Here is a 23,077-nt window from a genome sequence, read left to right as displayed (position 1 = left end):
ACAATAATAGTACCAACCGTCACATATGCAAGTGAAACATGGGCCTGGAATGAAAGTCAGAGGTCTAGAGTGCAGGCAGTGGAAATGAGTTATTTGAGAAGTGCTTGTGGTGGGAGTAGGATGGATGGAATGAGTAATGAAAGTGTGAACAAGCGTTTTGGAATGTGTCACGGGGGTGAAGGGAAGAAGTGTGGAGTGGTGGAGGGAGTGAAGCGACAGACTTTGAAGTGGTTTGGCCACATGGAGCGAATGGAGGAGAGTAAGATGACCAGAAGGGTGTATGAGTGAGATAGAGGGAGGGAATGCTAGAGGATGACCTCCAGTGAAATGGAAGGATAGGGTGCAAGAGTATGTTAGGGAGAGGGGGGGAAAGATCTTTGAGAAACTTTGAGCAGGCAAGGAGGGAGTGTCTGGATAGAGAAAGTTGGAAACTCTTCTGCCGTAGCCATCCCCTAGTGGGAGCTCCTAGGAGCAGGCGTCGATGAAATGATGATGATGATAATAGGATAATATTTCGCAGGAGAATTAGACTCATAATTTTAAGCCTCTCGACACCCAAGCCCACACATCTAACAAGGCTTTCGTATGACTTGTGGGCATTTCCGTGGGTAGTTTTCCGGCCCTGGTGGTAGTTTAACAAAGTTTCTGCACTGTGAATGCAAAGAAACACTCATGGGGGATGCCCTTAACCCCTTTTTGGCCTTTGGAAATGATAAATGTAAGGAAGGGATACCTGACCTAAGCATCTGCCAGGATAAGGGCAAAGGCAAAGGGTGTGGGTGCCTGTGTGTGTGTGTGTGTGTGTTGTGAAAGGTCAGCTGGTGGGACGAGGCAGGTTAAAGAAGACAGGTGTGTGGGTACGTGTGTGTTTTTAGTCCGTTCGTTTACACACTCGCGCACACACAAACACACACAGAGGAAGGGAGGGAAAATATTACAATGGAAAACTGATACGATGCTAAAAAAAAGTAGAAAATGATAATGTGTTCAGAAAAATGGGGCCTGACAAAATTTATAATCTTTTTTGAGGGGAAGGAAAAGTGCGTTAGACGACTTGGTTATAGGATGAAGCGCAATAGAGGAACGCACACACACACACACACACACACACACACACAGAGGAAGGAAGGGAAAATATTACAATGGAAAACTGATACGATGCTAGAAAAAAAGTAGAAAATGATAATGTGTTCAGAAAAATGGGGCCTGACAGAATTTATAATCTTTTTTGAGGGGAAGGAAAAGTTTGTTAGACGACTTGGTTATAGGATGAAGCATAGTAGAGAAACGCGCACACACACACACACACACAGTCAGAAACCTTCAAAAATAGAATCTCGCACACAGAAACATCAAAGACCCTCCTTATCACATTTCCCCCTGCATGTCAAGATAAAAATCCATCCCATCCATCAACCTGTGCCATAATAAACACATTCTGACCTTCTGTGAGGCATGATAAAGAGGAGAGACAGAGGCACAGTGGCAAAGAGTTGAACAGTGAATCATGAGTGTTGATACATATTATACCTTTATCAACATGACTCAGTAGATAAAAACACCCACACGCTCACACCCATACACGGAGACACACAACACACAAAAGAAAACAAGGAAAATATAGTCATGATAAGTCAAGAATGCTAACATTGGACATTTTAACAGCACACACACATTAACCCGGTAGCAGCGGGGATCATGATTCTTAATGGTCCCTCTAAGTGAGAAAAATGATAATCACACCTTACACAAACCATTTCATAGTATATATCAAAGCGTTTGTGACCAGTTTATGTATCATCTATTTTGGGGGGTTAAAATCATGGCACAAATTTGGCCCATCACTGCTACATAGTAAAGCCACAAATTTGGCCCGTCGCTGCTACACGGTAAAGCCACAAATTTGGCCCGTCGCTGCTACCAGGTTAAATGAAAAACACATGTACATGCACACAAATAAATAGAGAAAAATTATGTTACGTGATATTTCAAGGTTAACATCAAACATTTCATTCACACACACACAATAAATTAGATGAAAACAACACAAATATAAATAAAAGAGAAAAATAATCAGTTACGCAGTGAATCGAGAACATCAACTTTATGAACAAAGCACACACATAAAAAAAAGTCACCAATGAATCATAAATGCCAACAAAAAACAAAAGGAACACAAATTTAAGAGAAAAGTTAGTTATGCAATGAACCAAAAACATTAATATTTCATCAACAAAACAAACAAACACACACACACACACACACACACACACACACTCGGCAATGAATCATGAACACTGACAAGGAACACTATCAACACCCCTAAAGATAACCTGATCATGCTACATTTTCCCAGCGAGTGTCAAGGGCAACCAGGTGTTATCAGTGGCATTAACACCTCTAATTGCCACTATGCTCAGGAGACTCAGGGGGTAAGTGCACAGGTACTGAACAGTGTGTCTGATATGCAGTTGGGATTTTGCTAGTGTGCTATATCTTAAATTTCAACAATAATATAAAGATAGCAATCACTTATCTCTGAACAAACTTAAGATCGATTGAGTGAGTATCTTAAGCCATGAGAGTGAAGATAAGTATGGGAGATGCTAAGTAAAAGTAAAGTTGGGTCATTTCTCCCTTTTATCCTTCCCTTCTTTCTTATTCATCAGTATTTTTCTTTTCTATATATCTTCTTCATAAATATAAGCTGTCATTCCTGCTCTTTTCTCATACCTCCTTCTCCCCTTCTTTCTTATTCATCAGTATTTTTCTTTTCTATATATCTTCTTCATAAATATAGGCTGTCATTCCTGCTCTTTTCCCATACCTCCTTTTCCCCTTCTTTCTTTTATCTATTATGCTATAGGTGCATGTGGCCACTGTGTTCATCTCTGTACCATTGCCCCTTTGAGCCTGTGGTGGGTGAGAAGTCTGGGATTGCCACAGTTTACCTCCCCCATGTTTCCCAAGGTACCCATTTATCAATCAGATCAAAAGGGATGATGAACAGTTGGGTGGGCTGGACGCTGACTGCCCAGGCCGGGATTCGAACCCGAACCCGAGGATTTGCAGCCTGGCACGCTAACCACTAAGCACGTCACCCCAATTATAAACATAAGATGAAGTTTAATCAAGGACAAACTGAACATGAAGCCAGGTTTCTGTTACCTTAGTCTCCCTGTCAATCACCACCCCCACACCCACCTCCGTCACAAATTTGGAAGTGGCCTCGCTGAGTATCTTGAGCATGGGGGTGGAATTGGCGTAGAAGAGGCTCATTTTGTTGGCCAGCTGGTGGTCGATGGTGAAGCTGTCCTCCATGGAGTCGGAGGGGCCCATGCTGCCGCCACTGCCGTTGTGCTCTATCTTGGAACGCATCACGGTGCGCCGGTAGTAACTGAAGTCGTTCTGTATGGCGGGGGTGGTCATCTGCGGGAGGAAGGTTAATATATAGGTTAGGCTGCCACTGCGAACAGAAAACAAAGCGAGAATAAATAAATAAATATGAAAGATAAACATAAATTGATGAAATGAAAATATCTAGGTTAGGCTGCAATTGCAAGAACAGAAAACAGAGCAAGAATGAATAAATAAATACAAAAAAGAACAAATAGATGATAAAAAAATAAAATATATGTTAGGCTGCCATAGAAAGAAAAGTATAAATAGTAGTAGATGAGATGAAAATGATAGGCTAGGGTGTTATGGCAAAAAGGGAAGATGGCAAAAACAACATAAATTGATAAAATAAAAGGTTAGAACTCTGCTGCAAAAAGATAACACCATGACTATAATATAAATAGACAGAAGAGAAAAAATATTGAAAGGCTCGTAAGCAGATAAAATATAAGGCTGGCGTAGTAATTTGTGCCAGAAGCGAGAACACAGGTTACATTCCTATTGCAAAGAGGAAATATAGTGAGAGCATTAATAGATAAAAAAGAATAAATCTACATAGGTTAGGCTGGCATAGCAGGAAAAAAAAAAAATACAGATCGACCTGTCTCGGCCACTCCCCTGAACCCATTTTTTTTTTATAGGAGCAGTGATTGGTGGGCTTTTTTAATTATTGTTTCCCCCTTTTCTTTCGCCCTTGAGCTGTTTCCTTTGCTAAAAAAAAAGAAAAGAAAAAAAAAAGATAGATAAAATAAGAAAAAAAAAAAAAAGTTGGGATGCCATTACAACAACAACAACAACAACAACAATAAACAAAAAGATAAAACATGAAAAGTAAAAATAAAGGTTTGGCCGTTACTGCAAAAAGACAAAAAATATCAAAAACACAAATAGACAAAATAAAAAATTTTTTAAAAAAAGCTGGAAGGGTCACATGCAGTAGGAGTGTAAATACAGGTTTGAATACTATCGCAAAAAGAAAAAAGAAAAGAAAAAATCAAGACCGTATAGATAGAAAAAAGAAAAAAATATATATATAGGGAAAAAAGCCGAGAAGGACCATATACTACAACAGGGACAGAAAGGTTGTCACTATTATTATATATGTGACCATTATTATCTGCTGTCCTTCACCATAAAAAATAATTAGCGGTCTTTCCTTCCTCCCCTTTCCCCTCCCTTTCTTCCCTTTCTTTCTTCTCCATTATTATTTTTCTTCTCCATATTTCTCCATAACAAATAAAATAACCTGTCATTTTTCTCTTTCCTCCTACCCTTCCTTCTTATTCATCATTATTTTTCTTTTCTATATATCTTCTTAATAAATGTAACCTCTTTTCCCATACCTCCTTCTCCCCTTCATTCTTTTATCCATTATTATTTTTCTTCTCCATATTTCTCCTTAATAAATGAAATAACCTGTCATTTTTCTCTTTCCTCCTACCCTTCTTTCTTATTCATCATTATTTTTCTTTTCTATATATCTTCTTAATAAATGTAACCTCTTTTCCCACATCTCCTTCTCCCCTTCATTCTTTTATCCATTATTATTTTTCTTCTCCATATTTCTCCTTAACAAATAAAATAACCTGTCATTTTTCTCTTTCCTCCTACCCTTCTTTCTTATTCATCATTATTTTTCTTTTCTATATATCTTCTTAATAAATGTAACCTCTTTTCCCATACCTCCTTCTCCCCTTCATTCTTTTTCTTTTCAATATTTCTTCCTAACAAATATTAGCTGTCATTCCCTTTCTCTCTTATTTATCATTATTATTATTTTTATTTTTCATACTTCTTAATAAGTATAATAATCTGTCATTTCTCCATTTCCTCCAACCTTTCTTTTTATCTATCATTATTTTTCCTTTCTATATCCCTTCTTCATAAATATAATAAGCTGTCATTCCTCTTTCTCTTGCACCTTCTTCCTCCCCTTCTTTCTTATTTATCATTATTTTCTATGTTCCTTCTTTTCTTGTTCATATTCATCTTTGTATTCCCCCATTTCACTTTTTTTCCCATTTTTTTACCACTTTTTGATCCTTCCTATTTCTCTTTCCCCTCACTGATTCATGGCTTCTCTCTCTCTCTCTCTCTCTCTCTCTCTCTCTCTCACTTCAATATTCATCATGTTTTCTTCTCTCTTCAAGACCTGTTCCTCCTCTCTCTCTCTCTCTCTCTCTCTCTCTCCAGTCCTCCTCCCTCCCTTCCCACTCCCTCCCTCCTCCTCGAATCTGATCCCATGCGATTCAACTCTCTCTCTCTCTCTCTCTCTCTCTCTCTCTCTCTCTCTCTCTCTCTCTCTGTTTCTTCTCCTACTTCTTCTTTTCCTTCATTACTTTTACATTTTCTCCTCTTCTTTTACTTCTTATTCTTCTTTTCTCCCCCCCCCCCTCTCTCTCTCCCCTTCTTTTTTTTCTGCTACCTCTAATTTTTTTCTTCATTTCTTTTACCTTTTCTTTTTTTCTTTTACTTATTCTCCTTTGTTTCCTCCTCCTCCTCCTCTACTCTAATACCTGTCCTATCAACTCACCTTCAGCTCGTCAAATTTGAGGGTAAACTCTAGTATCTCGGCAAACTGCTTGACAAGTGCTTGCTGTGTCTCCAGGTGCTGTGTGGGGGACATCTCCGGCCCACAGAGCTCGGCCAGGATCCTCGGCACGATCATCTCTGTGGTGGGGTGAGGTGAGGTAAGGTTACATTTGTTTTTGGTGGTGTGATGTTAGGTTAGGCAAGATTAGGTTAGGTTTGGTTGCTAGGTATGGTTAGACTAGGTTTGGTTAGGTTAGATAAGGTTAGATTAGGTTTGGTTAAGCTAGGTAAAGTTAGGTACTGGTGGGTGAAGTTAGGTTAGGTTAGGTAAGGTTAGATTTGGTTTGGTTTGGTAAGGTTAGATTAGGTTATGGTGGGGTAAGGTTAGGTTTGATAAGGTTTGATTAGGTTAGATAAGGTTAGATCAGGTTTGGTAAAGCTAGGTAAAGTTAGGTACTGGTGGGTGAGGTTAGGTAAGGTTAGATTTGGTTTGGTAAGTTTAGTTAGGTTAGATATGGTTATGGTGGGGTAAGGTTTTGATTAGATTTGGTTAAGCTAGGTAAAGTTAGGTATTGGTGGGTGAGGTTAGGTTAGGTAAGGTAAGGTTAGATTAAGTTTAGTCAGATCATTAGGTTATGGTGGGGTAAGGTTAGGTTTGATAAGGTTTGGTTAAGCTTGGTAAAGTTAGGTTAGGTTAGGTACTGGTGGGTGAGGTTAGGTTAGGTAAGGTTAGATTTGGTTTGGTAAGGTTTGATTAAGATTAGTTAGGTCATTAGGTTATGGTGGGGTAAGGTCAGGTTTGATAAGGTTTGTTTAGGTTAGTTAAGGTTAGATTAGGCTCTGGTGGGTGAAGACTACTACTACTACTATTTCTACTACTACTGATACTACTAAACAAAAGAGTCAGATAAATGAAAAACAAACATTATGCAGCATTTTCATTCTTTTCACACACACACACACACAAACAATGGCTGATATATTGGAGGAGGGAGGAGTGAAAGAAGAGGAGGAAGGAGAGAGAGACATACAAAAGAGGGTAAATAAAAGAGATAATTGAGCGAAGAAAAGATGAGGGGAGAGAGAAAAGAGGTGGTGAAGGATGAGAGAGAGAGAGAGAGAGAGAGAGAGAGAGAGAGAGAGAGAGAGAGGAACCAGCCATGAATCGGAGAGAGGAAAGATTTAAGGGTGAGAGGGAAAAGGGAGGAAAGATCAAAGGGGAGAATATATAAAAGAATAGGAAAATAAAAATTAGGAAGAGAAAAATAATAATAAATAGAGAGAAGAGGAGGAGGTATAGAGGATAAACGGAGAAAATGACAGCTGAAAATAAAGACAGAGAGAGGGAAGGAAAGAAAAAGAAAATAGAGATGAAAGATACAAAACATCCCATTGTCACAAGATACGAAAGCAAAAAGCATCAACAATAGCAAACTAAGGAAGGATAGATGGAACACACACACACAAACACACGCGCACACATTTACCGCTAAACGTGAATTCGCGAAACCCAAACTCGCGAAGACAAAGAGCTCACTATACCCCATTTTCTCCCTCCCTCCCTCCCTCTCCCTCTTACCCTTTCTCTCCCACACACACACACATTCTCACATAATAACTACCACACATACTCACCAATATCGTTAGAGAAGAGGTAGAAGTGCTTGAGTTTCTGCACCAAGGGCGTAACCATCTCCCAGGCTTTGCGCTGTGAGTCATCCCCTGGGTCGCTGATAGCCTACGAAGGGAAGATGGGACAAGTTATATAAGACACCGTTTTAGTTATGGATGAAGGGACGAACGGGATAGGATGGAAAAAGGTAGATTAGACGGGACAGGGTATGATAGGGCAGTGTAAAGTTATGGAAGGGGAGGCTGTGTAAGGGGAAAAGAGAGAACCGAGATAATATAAGAAAAAAAAGGAAGGAAGTTTTGGATGAAAGGACCAGAATAGGATGTAAAAAAGGTAGACTGCACGGGACAGAATATAATAGGACAGTGTAAAGTTATGGAAGGCGAGGTTACGTGTAGAGGAAAAGAACTGAGATAATATAAGGAAAAAGGGAGTACGTTTCGGATTAAAGGACTAGAAGAATAGGATGGAAAAAGGTAGATTAGACGGGACAGAGAATGATAGGATAGTGTAAAGTTATGGAAGGTGAAGTTATGTAAAGGAAGAGAGGAGTGAGATATTATTACGAAAAAGGGAGTACGTTTTGGATTAAAGGACTAGAAGAATAGGATGGAAAAAGGTAGATTAGACGGGACAGAGAATGATAGGACTGTGTAGCTATGGAAGGTGAGGCCCGGTGATGCAAGTGAAGAGAGAAGTGAGATAATATAAGGAAGAAGGGAAGATACATAGACCAAGAGAGAGAGCAAGTTAAACGAGAACTAAGGGAATGGGACGAAAAAAAAGAGATTGATGAAGTTGTGGAAAGCGAAGACACAGACTGGAAAAAAGGACTGAGGGAAAAAGACGAAAAAAAGGGTAAACTGGATGAAACAGAGAATCCAACAAGACACGGTTAAAGTTATGAAAGGCGAGGATATAAAACAAGAATAAAACACTGGGGGATATAAACTGAAAAGGATATATTGGATGGGACAAAGTATATGACAGAGCAAGTCACAGAAAGCGAAGTGACGTAAGGGAAGAGAAAGGTGAGATTATGAAAGGAGAGAGGGGAGATAGGATACAAGACAGAGAGCAAGTTGTAGAAGGTGAAGTAACATAAAGGAAGAAAGAACTGAAGGAATAGAAGGTAGACTGGATGGGAATACGATGGGACAGAGCAAGTCAGAGAAAGGTAGGTGACGTAAGGGAAGAGAGAACTGAGATACTAGAAGGAAAATGGGAAAATAGTGAAGATAGGGCAGGATAGACAGCTAGTTATGAACGTACGGGAAGAAAGGACTGAGGGAATAGGGGATAAAAAGGATGATTGGACGGGACAGGGAGTATCATAAAACGGATAAATTCCGTAACAGAAGACGAGGAGACAGGAGAGGACAGAGAGCAAGTTGTAGAAGGTGAAGTAACATATGAGAAGAAAGACGTGAAGGAATAGAAGGTAGACTGGATGGGAATATGATGGGACAGAGCAAGTTAGAGAAAGGGATAAGGTGACGTAAGGGTAGAGAGAAGAGATACTAGAAGGAAAATGGGAAAATAGTGAAGATAGGGCAGGATAGACAGCTAGTTACGAACGTACGGGAAGAAAGGACTGGGGAAATAGGGGATAAAAAGGATGATTGGACAGGACAGGGAGTATAATAAAACGAATAAATTCCGTAACAGAAGACGAGGAGACAGGATAGGACAGAGAGCAAGTTGTAGAAGGTGAAGTAACATAAAGGAAGAAAGAACTGAAGGAATAGAAGGTAGACTGGATGGGAATACGATGGGACAGAGCAAGTCAGAGAAAGGGATAAGGTGACGTAAGGGTAGAGAGAAGAGATACAAGAAGGAAAATGGGAAAATAGTGAAGATAGGGCAGGATTGAGAAAACTAGTTATGAACGTACGGGAAGAAAGGACTGAGGGAATAGGGGATAAAAAGGATGATTGGACGGGACAGGGAGTATAATAAAACGGATAAATTTCGTAACAGAAGACGAGGAGACAGGATAGGACAGAGAGCAAGTTGTAGAAGGTGAAGTAACATAAAGGAAGAAAGAACTGAAGGAATAGAAGGTAGACTGGATGGGAATATGATGGGACAGAGCAAGTTAGAGAAAGGGATAAGGTGACGTAAGGGTAAAGAGAAGAGATACTAGAAGGAAAATGGGAAAATAGTGAAGATAGGGCAGGATTGAGAACTAGTTATGACCGTACGGGAAGAAAGGACTGGGGGAATAGGGGATAAAAATGATGATTGGACGGGACAGGGAGTATAATAAAACGGATAAATTTCGTAAGACAGACGCGAAAGAAAGAAATGAGGGAAGATAAGAAAGGAAAGAGATGAAGTTAAATAAGGCAATGAGACAGATAATAAGAACAAACTGAAGAAATATGATAGAAAAAGGGAAGATTTGATGGAAGAGATCGAGAGTATAAGACGAAGAAAGACAAAGACGAGAAGAAATACAGAGAAAGATAAAACGGAAATAGAAAGAAAGGAAACGCCAACAGCAACACAAAACAGGACGAAAATAGATACAGAAGAAATAAGACAGGGAAAAATAATAAAAATGAAGACAATTAAAATGACAACACAGGACAAAGACGAGGAAAAAAGATAAACGGAAAAAAAACAAGACAGGGAAAACAGAAAACGGGAAGAGATACAAAGGAAAACGAGAGACGAAAACATTTATAAAAGAACACAGACGCAAAAAAGAAAGAAGAATGAGAGTCAGAGTCAGATAGAACAGAGAAAAAAGACAGATTACTAAGTCTTAAGAGAGGGCAAAGAGAGAGTCACCGGATATGTAGGAAACGGGTAGATATGAGATTTCCAGGATGGGGTAGGAGGGACGAAAGGATATGTATAGGAGGTGGTGAGCTAAGACACGTGGATAGTTTGAAGTGAAGGGATGGAAAGGATGACTGAGGGACTTGCTGGGGTAGAACATGTGGATAGGTTAAAGGGAAGGGATGGAAAGGATGACTGAGGGACTTGCTGGGGTAGAACATGTGGATAGGTTAAAGGGAAGGGATGGAAAGGATGACTGAAGGACGTCGTGAGGTAGGACCCATGGATAGGTTGAAAGAAAGGGATAGAAAGGAAGATAGAGGGACAATTAGAGAATAGGCTAGGGAGAAATGAAACAAGGAGAATAGATTGATGGGGCAGAACAAGAAGAAAAACAGAAGGATGTATAAAGAGAAGGATAGGCAGAGATGAAGACACACATGAAGGGAAGGGATAGAAAGGAGGATAGAAGGACATTAGGAGAGAGTAGGCTTGAGAGAAATGAAAATACGGATAATAGATTGAGGAGGCAGGATAGGAAGGAAAACAAAAGGATGTATAAAGAGAAGGATAGGCAGAGATGAAGACACACATGAAGGGAATGGATGGAAAGGATAGATGGACTTTTTAGAGAATAGGCAAGGGAGAAATGAAAGCAAGAATAGATTGATGGGGCAAGATAAAAACGAAAACAAAACGATGTATACAAAACAGGATAGAGAAAGAAATGTAAATAAGGTTAGTGGATAGATGGGAAAGAATAGGAAAACTGAAATATGTATAGAGAGAGCATGATAGACAAAAATGAAGGTAAGATAAATGGATTCAAGGGGAAGGCAAAGAAAACAGAATGATATATATATAGAGAAAAATAGAAAGTAATGAAAGCAAGGATAGATAGAAGTTCTGACAGAAGAGCATAGAGAAAGCACAATAGACGGAAATAAAGGCAAGATGAATCAGTAGATGGGTAAGTTATGTAGAAAGAAAGGCCAAGAAGAACATTGTAAACAGGAGAAGAAACGAGATAAATAGGTTAATGGGACAGGAAGGAAGGCAGGTCATACAGATAACAGAATATACGGGAGAAAACACCAGTTGAATAGGCTTATATGGTAGACTAGAAAGACGGGAGGCACAGAGAATGGTAGACAGGGGAAAAAGAGAAGATAAATGAGGGAAAAGGAGAGGATACGAAAACGGCATACAAATCACAGAATAGAACAAAAGGGAAAATGGAAGAACTGATGTAGGGATAGAAAGAACGGACATAAGAAAGGGTAGACAGAAGAAAAGAGAAGAGAAATAAGTAAATAGGACAAGATATTAACACAGAAAGGCATACAGATAATAGAACAGACATAACAAAAGGGAGAATGGATGAGCTGATGTAGGGATAGAATAGGGATAGATAGAAAGAACGGTCATAAGAAAGGGTAGACGGAAGAAAAGAGAAGACAGATATAGTAAACAAGAAAAGATAAGACAGAAGAGAGAATAGAAAGCAAAATAGACAGAAGTGAAGACAAGATGGATAGACTAACAAGACAAGGAAAAACATAAATGAAGACAAACTTGACAGATTAATAAAACATGACAGAGAGGAAATATATATAGAAGGCAGACATACGTGGCGCTAACAATTATACGCGTGACTGATACATAAGTGATTGGATCAAGACTTGTTATTGAGTAAGTGAAGGGATGTGAAGGTAAAATATAATAATGGTAAATGAGTTTGTATTAAATTAACTTGTGGTGGTGATGGAGTTTAAAAAAAAAATCAAAAAAAAAAAAACACGCATTAAAGTGCTTTCCTGTGTATGTCTGTGTGATAAATGTGTGTGTGTGTGTGTGTGTGTGTGTGTGTGTGTGTGTGTGTGTGTTCTGTATCCCAACATCATTACATTCCCCCCTCCCCCTTAAAACTGTGACCTCTACACTTCCTGTCAAACACACACACATCATGAGTGGCTGTCCATCTCCCATTCTTCTCCTCCCTCCTACCTGTCACACACACACACACACACACACACACACACACACACACACACACACAGTCATAATATTTTCACCCGAGTTTCACGTCATTGCAAAGGTGAGCAAATATTATCATTATTCGACATTTATATTACCTTTTATTTTTCCTTTGTCTCTCTTTCCCTCCTTTCCGATGTTGCAAGGATTGATGTAACACGAGAGAGAGAGAGAGAGAGAGAGAGAGAGAGAGAGAGAGAGAGAGAGGGGGGGGGGGAGGCCAGAGGTTTGCGACTTTGCGCATCTCTCTCTCTCTCTCTCTCTGATATCTGGTTACGGATGCGAAGACGTCTCGAAAGAGGAGGAGGAGGGAGGAGGAGGAGATGGAAGAGGAGGAGGAGGAGGAGGAGAGGAAGAGAGAAAAGTGATAACTGGTTATTGATTTAGTTCGTTAATGAGTCAATATTTAGCAAAGTGGACTCTCTCTCTCTCTCTCTCTCTCTCTGCCCGGATCATGCGCAACATATTATTATCATTATTATTATTATTACTATTGTTTTTTTTTAATGGTGATCTCATGTGTGTGCGTCTGTGTGCGTGTAAACTTCATGTGCGTAGCGGTTGATTAGTCCCATGTGCGTGAAAAATACGTACACAATGTTTATCAAGTCTAACTTCCTGTTTGTGTGTCTGTGTGTGTGTACGCTTAACCGAAACGTACATGACATTCTTTTGTAAGTGTATCTGTGTGTGTGTGTGTGTGTGTGTGTGTAGATATTCCGTCATGTAAGTAAGCTTTCATACATACATACATACACACAAACATTTAACACACACACACACACACACACACACACACACACACACACACACATACATAAAAACCTACATACTTATCTTTTTTCTGTGTATGTGTAAGATTTTAAACGCACATGATTTTAAAAACGCACACGATCTTCCTTCACGACTCTTCTTTCACCTTTAGTCCGTGTGTACATAAAGGTGAGTGAGTCTGTGTGTGTGTGTGTGTGTGTGTGTGTGTGTGTGTACTTTTTTTATGTGTACACGAGACTTCCCCAAGAACTGAAAGGTTGTGAGGTACACACACACACACACACACACACACACACACACACACACACACACACACACGGACGCAGAGAAGATGTATGTATCAATATTTTTCGAGAGAGAGAGAGAGAGAGAGAGAGAGAGAGAGAGAGAGAGAGAGAGAGAGAGAGAGAGAGAGAAACCGAAAAATCAGGGAAATTCAAGGAGGACGCAGAGGGTAAGGGAGGAGGAGGAGGAGGAAGAGGGAAGATAATTAAAAACAGATAAAAGAAGAAAAGTGATGAGAAGAAATTAAATGAAGATGAAGATAAGGAAGGCAGGGTAAAGAAGAAGAAGAAGAAGAAGAAGAAGAAGAAGAAGAAGAAGAAGAAGAAAGAAGAGGGAAAAAAAGGAAGGTAGTACGAAATGCAGGATAGAAGGAAGAGGAGGAGGAGGCAAGATACAAAAAGGAAAGAGGAAGAAGAGGAAAAAAAGAGGAGAATTGGGAGTATAAATAAAATGAACATGGGAGAGATTAGGAAGAAGAAATGGAAGACAAGGTAGAAGAAGAAAATAAGGAAGAAGGAAAGGAATACAAGGTAGATAAGAAGAAACTAAAGAAGGAAAGGAATACAAGGTAGATAAGAAGAAGAAACTAAAGAAGAAGTAAAGGAATACAAGGTAGAAGAAGTAAATAAAGAACGAAAGGAAGACAAAGTAGAAGAAATAAAGAAGAAAATGAAGACAAGGAAGAAGAAAATAAAGAAGGAAAGGAAGACAAGGCAGAAGAAGAAAATAAAGGAGGAAAGGAAGACAAGGTAGAAGAGGAGGAAGAAATAGAAGACAAACACTCCATCTACCTTTCAGATGATAAAACAAATATATTTTATCCTTTTTCTCTTCTCCATATTTTCTGACCCCACCACCACGCCGAGAGAGAGAGAGAGAGAGAGAGAGAGAGAGAGAGAGAGAGAGAGAGAGAGAGAGAGAGAGAGAGAGGGTAATAGTAGTAGAAGGAAAATAACCACAACCAACATCACCACTATCACCATCACCAACACCATCTTCATCACCACCATCATCACCGAAAGCATACCACCACCACCATCATCACCCCTATCAACACCAGAACATCTCACCAGCATCACCATTACCACTATCACCACCAGCATCATCATCACCAAAAGCATAACACCACCACCACCATCACCACCACTTCCAGCACGTGTCTTTCTTTGCCCATATAAGGTAATATCTCGCCGGACCCAGCTAGCCAATCACATCCCTTCTTCCCGCTACGTCATCACCCCGGCCGCCCAATGACAGCCCAGCCTCGCCTCACGCCCCTCGAGGTTGCCAAAAGGATGATGCAATTCGGGGAAAACTCTCGTACTTTGAAAAATCTCATTATCGTATATTTTCTTCGTTTTTTTTCTTCTTATGTTTAAGTTTGGGATATTTAATGATGTGATCTGTGTTTGTGTTTGCGCTATGAGGCTTTGTTCGGTGTTTTTCTTTGTGTTTATATGTGTGTGTGACCAAACGAGAGAGAGAGAGAGAGAGAGAGAGAGAGAGAGAGAGAGAGAGAGAGAGAGAGAGAGAGAGAGAGAAAACGTTTGCAGGGACCTTTTGGGTTTGAAAAAAGTGGATTTCCCAAGCGGTCATTTTTAGTACACACACACACACACACACACACACACACACATACACACACGCGCAATCAATAGGCCCCCTCCCCCCACTTTATGTATAGAGCACGGCGTTTCCCCTTTAAGCTTAAAATATATTAAAGTGACGTCACACACACACACACACACACAGGATTTCCCGTACGTGGGTGACTGTTTTTCCCCATGTGTAAGTATTCTTTTATGTGCACACGTGTAGTCTAGACACATACATTCATACATACATGCATACATTCATATATACATACAGCCAGACAGCTCAGTTCTCCCGTTGGGCAATGTTAGGTCATAAGGTCCCTTGGGGTGCCACAGGGGCGATAATCAAAGGATGACCAGGCTGGCTCCCCCTCCCCCCCTTAACCTAAACGTATGTATGAATGTACCGCAGTTTAAAATTAGAACTTAATTTATGTGATAGAGTGACAATAGGGCTGACGGACAGTGTGTGTGTGTGTGTGTGTGTGTGTGTCCAAGGCTTATCTCCTCAAACATTTCGGGGCTCACACGCACACGTTTGATTAGGTTTTCGTCGAGGAGGTAACATCATTTCCTTAGGTATCTCCATGAGCCTAGTGGTGTGTGGTAGGTTAACAAGGCTTCTTCTGCAGTATATACACGAAAGAGACACTCATGGAAATTTGTTTAATCTCATTCGTGGCCTTTAGAAATGTTTGTTATAAGACCCGAAAGCGTTTGAGAGAGAATACGGAATTTAAGAAAAAGCACTCAACCCTCCCGCCCCTGCCACTACCCTGATGACACACGACCCATGGACTTACGGATTTTTTTTTTTTTTTACAGTAAACAGCTAAAGGGCAAAAACAAAACACACACACACACAGGTAGCTCAGTGGGTTAGAGCGCCGCGCTGCAAGGCTTCACGGCCAAACAGGCGGAGGTTCGAGCCCCGCTCAGGCCGGATTCTTTCCGTTGACTAGAAGTGGTTACTGTCCCCCCTTGAGCAAGGGGGATGGGGTGTGTGGTGTGTGAGGTCCTGGCAGTACCCAGAGATCGACTAAATGAGCACTTGCTCACGTCGTGAGGGCACCTGCTGGCGAAAGCGAGTCCAACTCGTGATCAGGCCGTGGCGAATTACACACACAGAGAAAAGCCCGCTCAGTACTGATCCCATAAAAGCAAACAGTAATAGAGAGGATTTAAATCCTTCCCAGAAAACTAATCCAGCTCTGATGCCGCCGATCGAAAGGTGAAGGTGAGGGCACAGATTGAAAGTGAAGTTAAGGGCATAGACTGAAGGTGAAGTTAAGGGCATAGATTGAGTGAAGTTAAGGGCATAGACTGAAGGTGAAGTTTAAGGGCATGGACTAAAGCTGCGCGCAGCCTCTGTTGTCATGTCCGTCACACTGGGCCTTGAGGTGGTATATGATCCTCCCGAAACACCCATCACCCATTGCCACCACGTTCCTCCTCCCTTTAAACGACCCATTCAACCCCTCATCAACCCTCCCCCCTTTCTCTCTCCCCTTTTTTTGTGTGTATTTGTTTGTGTTGTTTGTTTTGGTTTCATCCTAACGAGTGCAATGACTTCGGTACTTAAATAATATACTGTTTGTTATCATTATTATATATAGACAGACAGACGTGTGTATATATCAAACACATACATACCTTCATACATGCATACACAGATACGTACACGGACAACAACATAAAATAGATCAAAGTAAACTATGTATGTATGCAAATCTCTCTCTCTCTCTCTCTCTCTCTCTCTCTCTCTCTAGTGACTTTAACAACCCAGTCTATTCATTCATTTGATGCGGCATTCCTACACACACACACACACACACACACACACACACACACACACGAAGGGAAGATTGAATAGGGACAATAAATGGAGAGAGAGAGAAAGAGAGAGAGAGAGAGAGAGAGAGAGAGAGAGAGAGAGAGAGAGAGAGAGAGAGAGAGAGAGAGAGAGAGAGAGAGAGAGAGAGAGAGAGAGAGAGAGAGAAAGAAAGAGAGAGAGAGAGAGAGAGAGAGAGAGAGAGAGAGAGAGAGAGAGAGAGAGAGAGAGAGAGAGAGAGAGAGAGAGAGAGAGAGAGAGAGAGAGAGAGAGAGAGAGAGAGAGAGAGAGAGAGAGAGAGAGAGAGAGAGAGAGAGAGAGAGAGAGAGAGAGAGAGAGAGAGAGAGAGAGAGAGAGAGAGAGAGAGAGAGAGCGATGGCACCCTGCACACAAACTGACATACACAAATACACACATGCATAGTATATCACACACACACACACACACACACACACACACACGGCAGCTCATCCCTCTTCTTACCCCCCACCCCTCTACCACCTCCATCATCACCACCACCACCACCATCACCGCCAGCACCACCATTAACGTGTACCCACCACCACTATATATCTTCACACAGTCTCTAAATAACTCCTTAAACACGTCTATCTAATTAACTTCATTGGAGAGCCTTTTTATTTTAACTTATTTTTTCTCTTTTCTCCATCAGTTTTTTCCAATCTATTTCTCCTCCTTTCTCTGTTTTTCCTTCTTCCGTCTCTTCCTTTCTTCTTCCTCTCCTTACTTTTATGATTTATCCCTCTATATTTCCTTCCCTTTATCATTCCATCCCTTCTTCCTTTTTTTCCCATTCCTTCTCTGTCCCTCCTTTTCCTCCTTCCTTCCTTTTTTCCCAATCCTTCTCTGTCCCTCCTTTTCCTCCTTCCTTCCTTTTTTCCCATTCCTTCTCTGTCCCTCCTTCCTCCTTTTCTTCCTTCTTCCTTTCCTCCTCCTCTTAACTTAGACTTCATTGGAGGGCCTCTTTATTTTTGTTCCCCCTTGAGCTGTCTCCTTTACTCTAAAAATTTATTCCAAGCTCAGTTATAAAAAAAAAAAAAAAAAAAAACTACCAGCAGCTTCAAAACGTGCATCATATTTCAACATTACTTCTTCATTCTTCCTGAGCTCCTTATCTTATCTCTCATAATTTATTTTCTAACACACGCACCCCACGAGCCCTTTAAACCTCAACGTCATACTTCAGCCAGATTCAAGCCTCTTCATACTCAACATATTCTTAATCCCATGCGTCACACTAAAGTTTTTCACACCTTTCGGCTCCTAACAATTTTTAAACCACTATAAATACCTCAGACAGCTTTTACCCACTATATCGTCACCTTGGTAAACAAACCGCCTAAGTCATTATTTTCTACTTTACAGGAAATCATAAAAGAAATGTCATTATCACATTTGGCTTAAGATTTAGGCAGGAATGAAAAGGCCAATTCTAGAACACTCAAACCCTGAATGACCAAGGCAACTATACAAAAATGGGCGTCACATGTTGAAAAATTGATGTAGACAAAAACCTGGAAATCTCTCGAAAATGACTTAGGCGATTATTTTATGAGGGTGACGATATATTCTAGCATTCTTTATCCCTTACGTCATATATTTACCCATTCGTGTCTTAACTGCATTTCAATCCTCTATATCCCATTTTAAAACTCGTGAATCCTTTGCATCACACCGTAAGACCTTTCAAATCCCTATATTCCATCCTAACACTCTTGAACCCTCTCCATCCCATTCATAAGATCTGTCAATCGTCTATATACAATTCTGAAACTATTAAACCCTTTGCTGCACACTTATAAGACCTTTCAATCCTCTATATCCCATCCTAAACTTTTGAACCCTTTGCACCATACATAAAATCTTTCAATCCTTTATATTTCATCCAAACACTTCAACCCTCTCCATCACACTTATATTTCAATCCTTTAAATCCCATCTGAACACTCTTGAACCTTCTGCACCACACTGTTAGACCTTCCAATGCTTTATATCCTATCCTAACACTCTTCAATCGTCTCCATAACACTATAAGACCTTCCAAACCTCTATATCGGTTTTAAACTTCACCCAGTTCCTTATCCCCTGACAGTTATTCAATATATACTCTAACATACCTTTCTTTCTTAAACCTCTAAAACTCAAGATCATATTCAGATTCCTTTTAATAATCACATCGGCTCATGACACCCTTCTCAACCCTCTTTAACACCCTCCAATCCGCCTCGCCTCGATTACTCACCTCCCTAATCTCCTTGGCCGCGCCCTTGTACTGCTGGAGATCGCTGATGACCGACTGGGAACCCCGCAGCACCTCGGCCACGTCCTCGTACAGCAGCCGCTCCTCCTCGCTGGCCTCGGCGTCTAGGGGAAGTTAGATACGAGGATAAGTCAGGTGTGGAGTTAGAAGAGTAACACCCCTTAAAAAAGATGCAAAATGTTATGATAGTACTACCCACGAAAATTATGTAAAAAATGAAAATATGTAAAATTCAAATGTAAGGAATGGATGTAAACTTCAAATAGTATCTCTTCAAAAATATGTAAGATTAAAAGTACCTCTTCTAAAGAAAGTATGTAAAATTAGAAGTAAAACAAATATTCAAAATTAGGTGAAAAAAAAAAAAAAAGATGTGGAATTAGGAGCGTACCCCTTCAAAAATAAAGTGAAAAATAGAATTGCCCCCTCAACATAGACGTAAAATTATATATATGTAAATTTAGATGTATAAGGAAATGTAAACAGAATAGTAGCCCCTCACGAATAATAGCCGTAGAAATCATATATAAAAAATGTGAAATGCAAAAATAGATATAATAAAAAGTTTTCAGCAGAATTAAAACGGTAACTCACCCCTCCCCGAAAATAAAGTGAAGCATATGTGAAAATAGGGATAAAAAGTCGATGTTTATGCGTGCAGTGACGATAATGCATATCTATTTATCTATCTGTCTGCCTCTCCCTTCCCTTCTCTATAAATAAGCATGCGGTGTGTGTGTGTGTGTGTGTGTGTGTGTGTAGCTTGCTCAAACTCTAGGAATCAACGTATTTCTGATGACTGATTGTGTGTGTGTGTGTGTGTGTGTGTGTGTGTGTGTGTGTGTGTGTGTGTGTGTGTACTCACTCTCAAAGTCCAGGAAGACGTCATATTTCTGATGAGAGCAACAACTGTTTCCTGCGTCGTCCCTCGCCAGCAGTCTCAGCAGGTTACCCATCCTACATCACCTGAAGCACAAACAACACAACGCAACATTAAACACTAGATAATTCAATAGGAAGAAGCCATTGTTAAGTTATTTCACCTGACACACACGAGTAGGAAATGTCTGTTAACCTACACCACCTGAAACACACAACACAACACAACATTAATCAACACAAGTTCAATAGGAAGAGAAAAGCCAGTGTTAAGTTATTTTACCTGACACACATATCAGTAGGAAATGTCACTGTTAACCTACGCCACCTGGAACACACACACACACACAACACATTATGCAACACTAAATAACCCAACAACACGAAATAGAGGTCACTGTTGAGTTATTCTACCTGCAACACAAGAGCAGTATAAGTCCCTATTTTAACCTATACATCCTGAAACACACACTACGCAACATTAGCCAACACTGTATAGAAAGGTCAACACACATACAACACAACATAAGTCCTCGTTTTAATCTATATCATCTGAAACACACACACACACACACACACACACACACACACACACACACACACACACACACAACAAAAGCCAACACAAAGTAACACCACTAAAACTGTCAACTTATTTCACTGCAACACAAAACCAGTAAAACAATAGTCCCCAATTTATACTGTATTACCTGCAACACACACAACGGTAGCCAACACAAAGTAACACCACTAAAAACGTCAACTTATTTCACTGCAACACAAAACCAGCAAAACAATATGTCCCCAATTTATACAGTATTACCTGCAACACACACAACACAATATTAGGCAACACTAAATAGGTAACTAGCTTGGATTATCCGCCAACAAACGCGCAACACAACTTTATGCAGTGCTGGAGCAAGACACTAATTGGCTTACTAATATATTACCTGCAACACACACACACACACACACACACACACACACACACACACTGATTGCGGTCACCTGGTCAAGCACAGGATTTAGTTTCAAGGCTGTGACATTTTTTTCGCTTTTTTTTTTTTTTAGCTAATGATATGGGAAAACTCTCTCTCTCTCTCTCTCTCTCTTTGATAATAATAATAATAATAATAATAATAATAATAATAATAATAATAATAATAATAATAATATCATCATCAATACATTGCGGTAAAGCAGGAAGGCAAGGGAGGAGGAGGAAGAAGAGGAAGAGGAGGAGGAGGAGGAGGAGGAGGAGGAGGAGGAAGAAGAAGATGAGGAGGAGGAAGAAGAAGAGGAGGAGGGTAAGAATTTATCTAACACCCCTTCCAACCCCCCCCTTTCTCTCTCTCTCTCTCTCTCTCTCTCTCTCTCTCTCTCTCTCTCTCTCTCTCTCTCTCTCCAAATGAACGTAATAAATTGGAAGCAAGCTCAGGGAGGGAAAGCGTGCACGAGAGAGAGAGAGAGAGAGAGAGAGAGAGAGAGAGAGAGAGAGAGAGAGAGAGAGCGCACGTGGTTGCACTTTCTTGCTACTCGGAGGAAGCGTCACTTCCTGAGAGAGAGAGAGAGAGAGAGAGAGAGAGAGAGAGAGAGAGAGAGAGAGAGAGAGAGAGAGAGAGAGCACCTGGCAATATGAAGGAAGAGGAAGAGGAGGAGGAAGAAGAAAACAAGGGGAAGAATAATAGCAGAGAGATAGGGTATGAAAGAGGAGGAGGAGGAGGAGGAGGAGGAAGAAGAAAAAAGTAGAGGATGACAAAGAAAAAGATGACGAAAATGAGGAAGTGGAGAAAGAGGAGAAGGAAGAAGAAGGAAGAAAAAGAAGAGGAAGAGGAAGAATCGCAGCTGGAGGTAAGGTATGACGGAGGAAATAGATGAAAATTGGGACAGGGAGGAAGGAAAGGAAGATAAATATAGAGATTGCAGAAGGGAAGGAAGAGGGAGGGAGGGAGGAGAAAAGGAAGAATGATAGGAAGCAACTTGACAGGCATGAAGAGGAAGGAGGAAGAGGAGGAGGAGGAAGTTCAATGCAGAGGAGGAGAGTAAAGAAAGAAAGACGAACTAACAGAAGGAAGAGTAAGAGGCAAGAGGAAGGAGTGAAAGGGAGAGAAAAAACAGGAAGAGGAAGGAAAGGAGGAGGAGGAGGAGGAAGTTCAATGCAGAGAAAGAGAGTAAAGAAAGAAAGACGTACTAACAGAAGGAAGAGGAGAGTAAGAGGCAAGAGGAAGGAGTGAAAGGGAGAAAGAAAACAGGAAGAGGAAGGAAAGGAGGAAGAGGAGGGAGAAGATGAGGAAGAAGGGGAGGAGGAAGACGTGATGGAAACTGATGACTGACTGTGATAAATGAGGAAGAGGAGGAGGAGGAGGAACAGGAGGAGGAGGAGGAAGAGGAGACAGGTGGACGCATTCCCGTGATCACTGTACCCCCCTTCTCTCTCTAAAAATATGGGTCTTTACAAACAAACGAAAGGCGAAGGGGAAGGAAAATGAGAGAGAGAGAGAGAGAGAGAGAGAGAGAGAGAGAGAGAGAGAGAGAGAGAGAGAGAGAGAGAGAGAGAGAGATCAGAAGATAAGTCATTGCTGAAAACTAATAATGATGATGATGATGATGATGATGAGGAGGAGGAGGAGGAGGAGGAGGAGAGGAAGAAGAAAAAAGAAGACAGCTGAGGTGACAAAAAGAGGAGGAGGAAGAAGAGGAAGAGGAGGGAAAAGATAAAAAAGAGGAGGAGGAAGAAAAGAGGTGAGAAAGGATCAGGATAAGAAAGAGGAGGAGGAGGAGGAGGAGGAGGGTGTCACTTACTGAGTCATATTCCAGAGGTTTCAGTTTTTCTCTCTCTCTTCCCCTTCCCCTTTTACGATCCAATTTCTTTTAATATATTTTCGTTATTTCTTTGTTACACTTTTTACCCTTTTCCTCCTCCTCCTCCTCTCATTTTTCCTCTTCCTCCTCCTCCTCCTCTTAGTCTTCTTCCTCCTCCTCCTCTCAGTCTTCCTCTTCCTCCTAATTATAACATTATTTCTACTGATTAAAAACTAAAA

General features: G+C 40.6%; 1 protein-coding gene across 2 annotated transcripts in view; it reads right to left on the bottom strand.

The window, feature by feature from the left end:
• LOC126997016 (CYFIP-related Rac1 interactor B-like) overlaps positions 1–23,077 on the bottom strand; it is a 37,652-nt gene that overhangs the window by 5,470 nt on the left and 9,105 nt on the right. Inside the window, exons 2-6 of one of the 2 annotated variants that reach the window (XM_050858050.1) lie at positions 20,020–20,120; positions 19,137–19,258; positions 7,567–7,669; positions 5,933–6,069; positions 3,169–3,429 (exon numbers count right to left, since the gene is read on the bottom strand). In XM_050858050.1, coding sequence (XP_050714007.1) covers positions 3,169–3,429; positions 5,933–6,069; positions 7,567–7,669; positions 19,137–19,258; positions 20,020–20,110 — 714 coding nt within the window. In that variant the 5' untranslated portion in view covers positions 20,111–20,120. The remainder of the gene's footprint in view (positions 1–3,168; positions 3,430–5,932; positions 6,070–7,566; positions 7,670–19,136; positions 19,259–20,019; positions 20,121–23,077) is intronic. The other variant, XM_050858051.1, reaches the window with a different exon arrangement.

This window comes from Eriocheir sinensis, chromosome 11 (genome assembly GCF_024679095.1).
Source record: "Eriocheir sinensis breed Jianghai 21 chromosome 11, ASM2467909v1, whole genome shotgun sequence".
In the NCBI taxonomy this organism is placed as follows: Eukaryota; Metazoa; Arthropoda; class Malacostraca; order Decapoda; family Varunidae; genus Eriocheir; species Eriocheir sinensis.
Note: the sequence above shows the minus strand (reverse complement) of the source record. Positions and strands in the feature narration are given on the sequence as shown.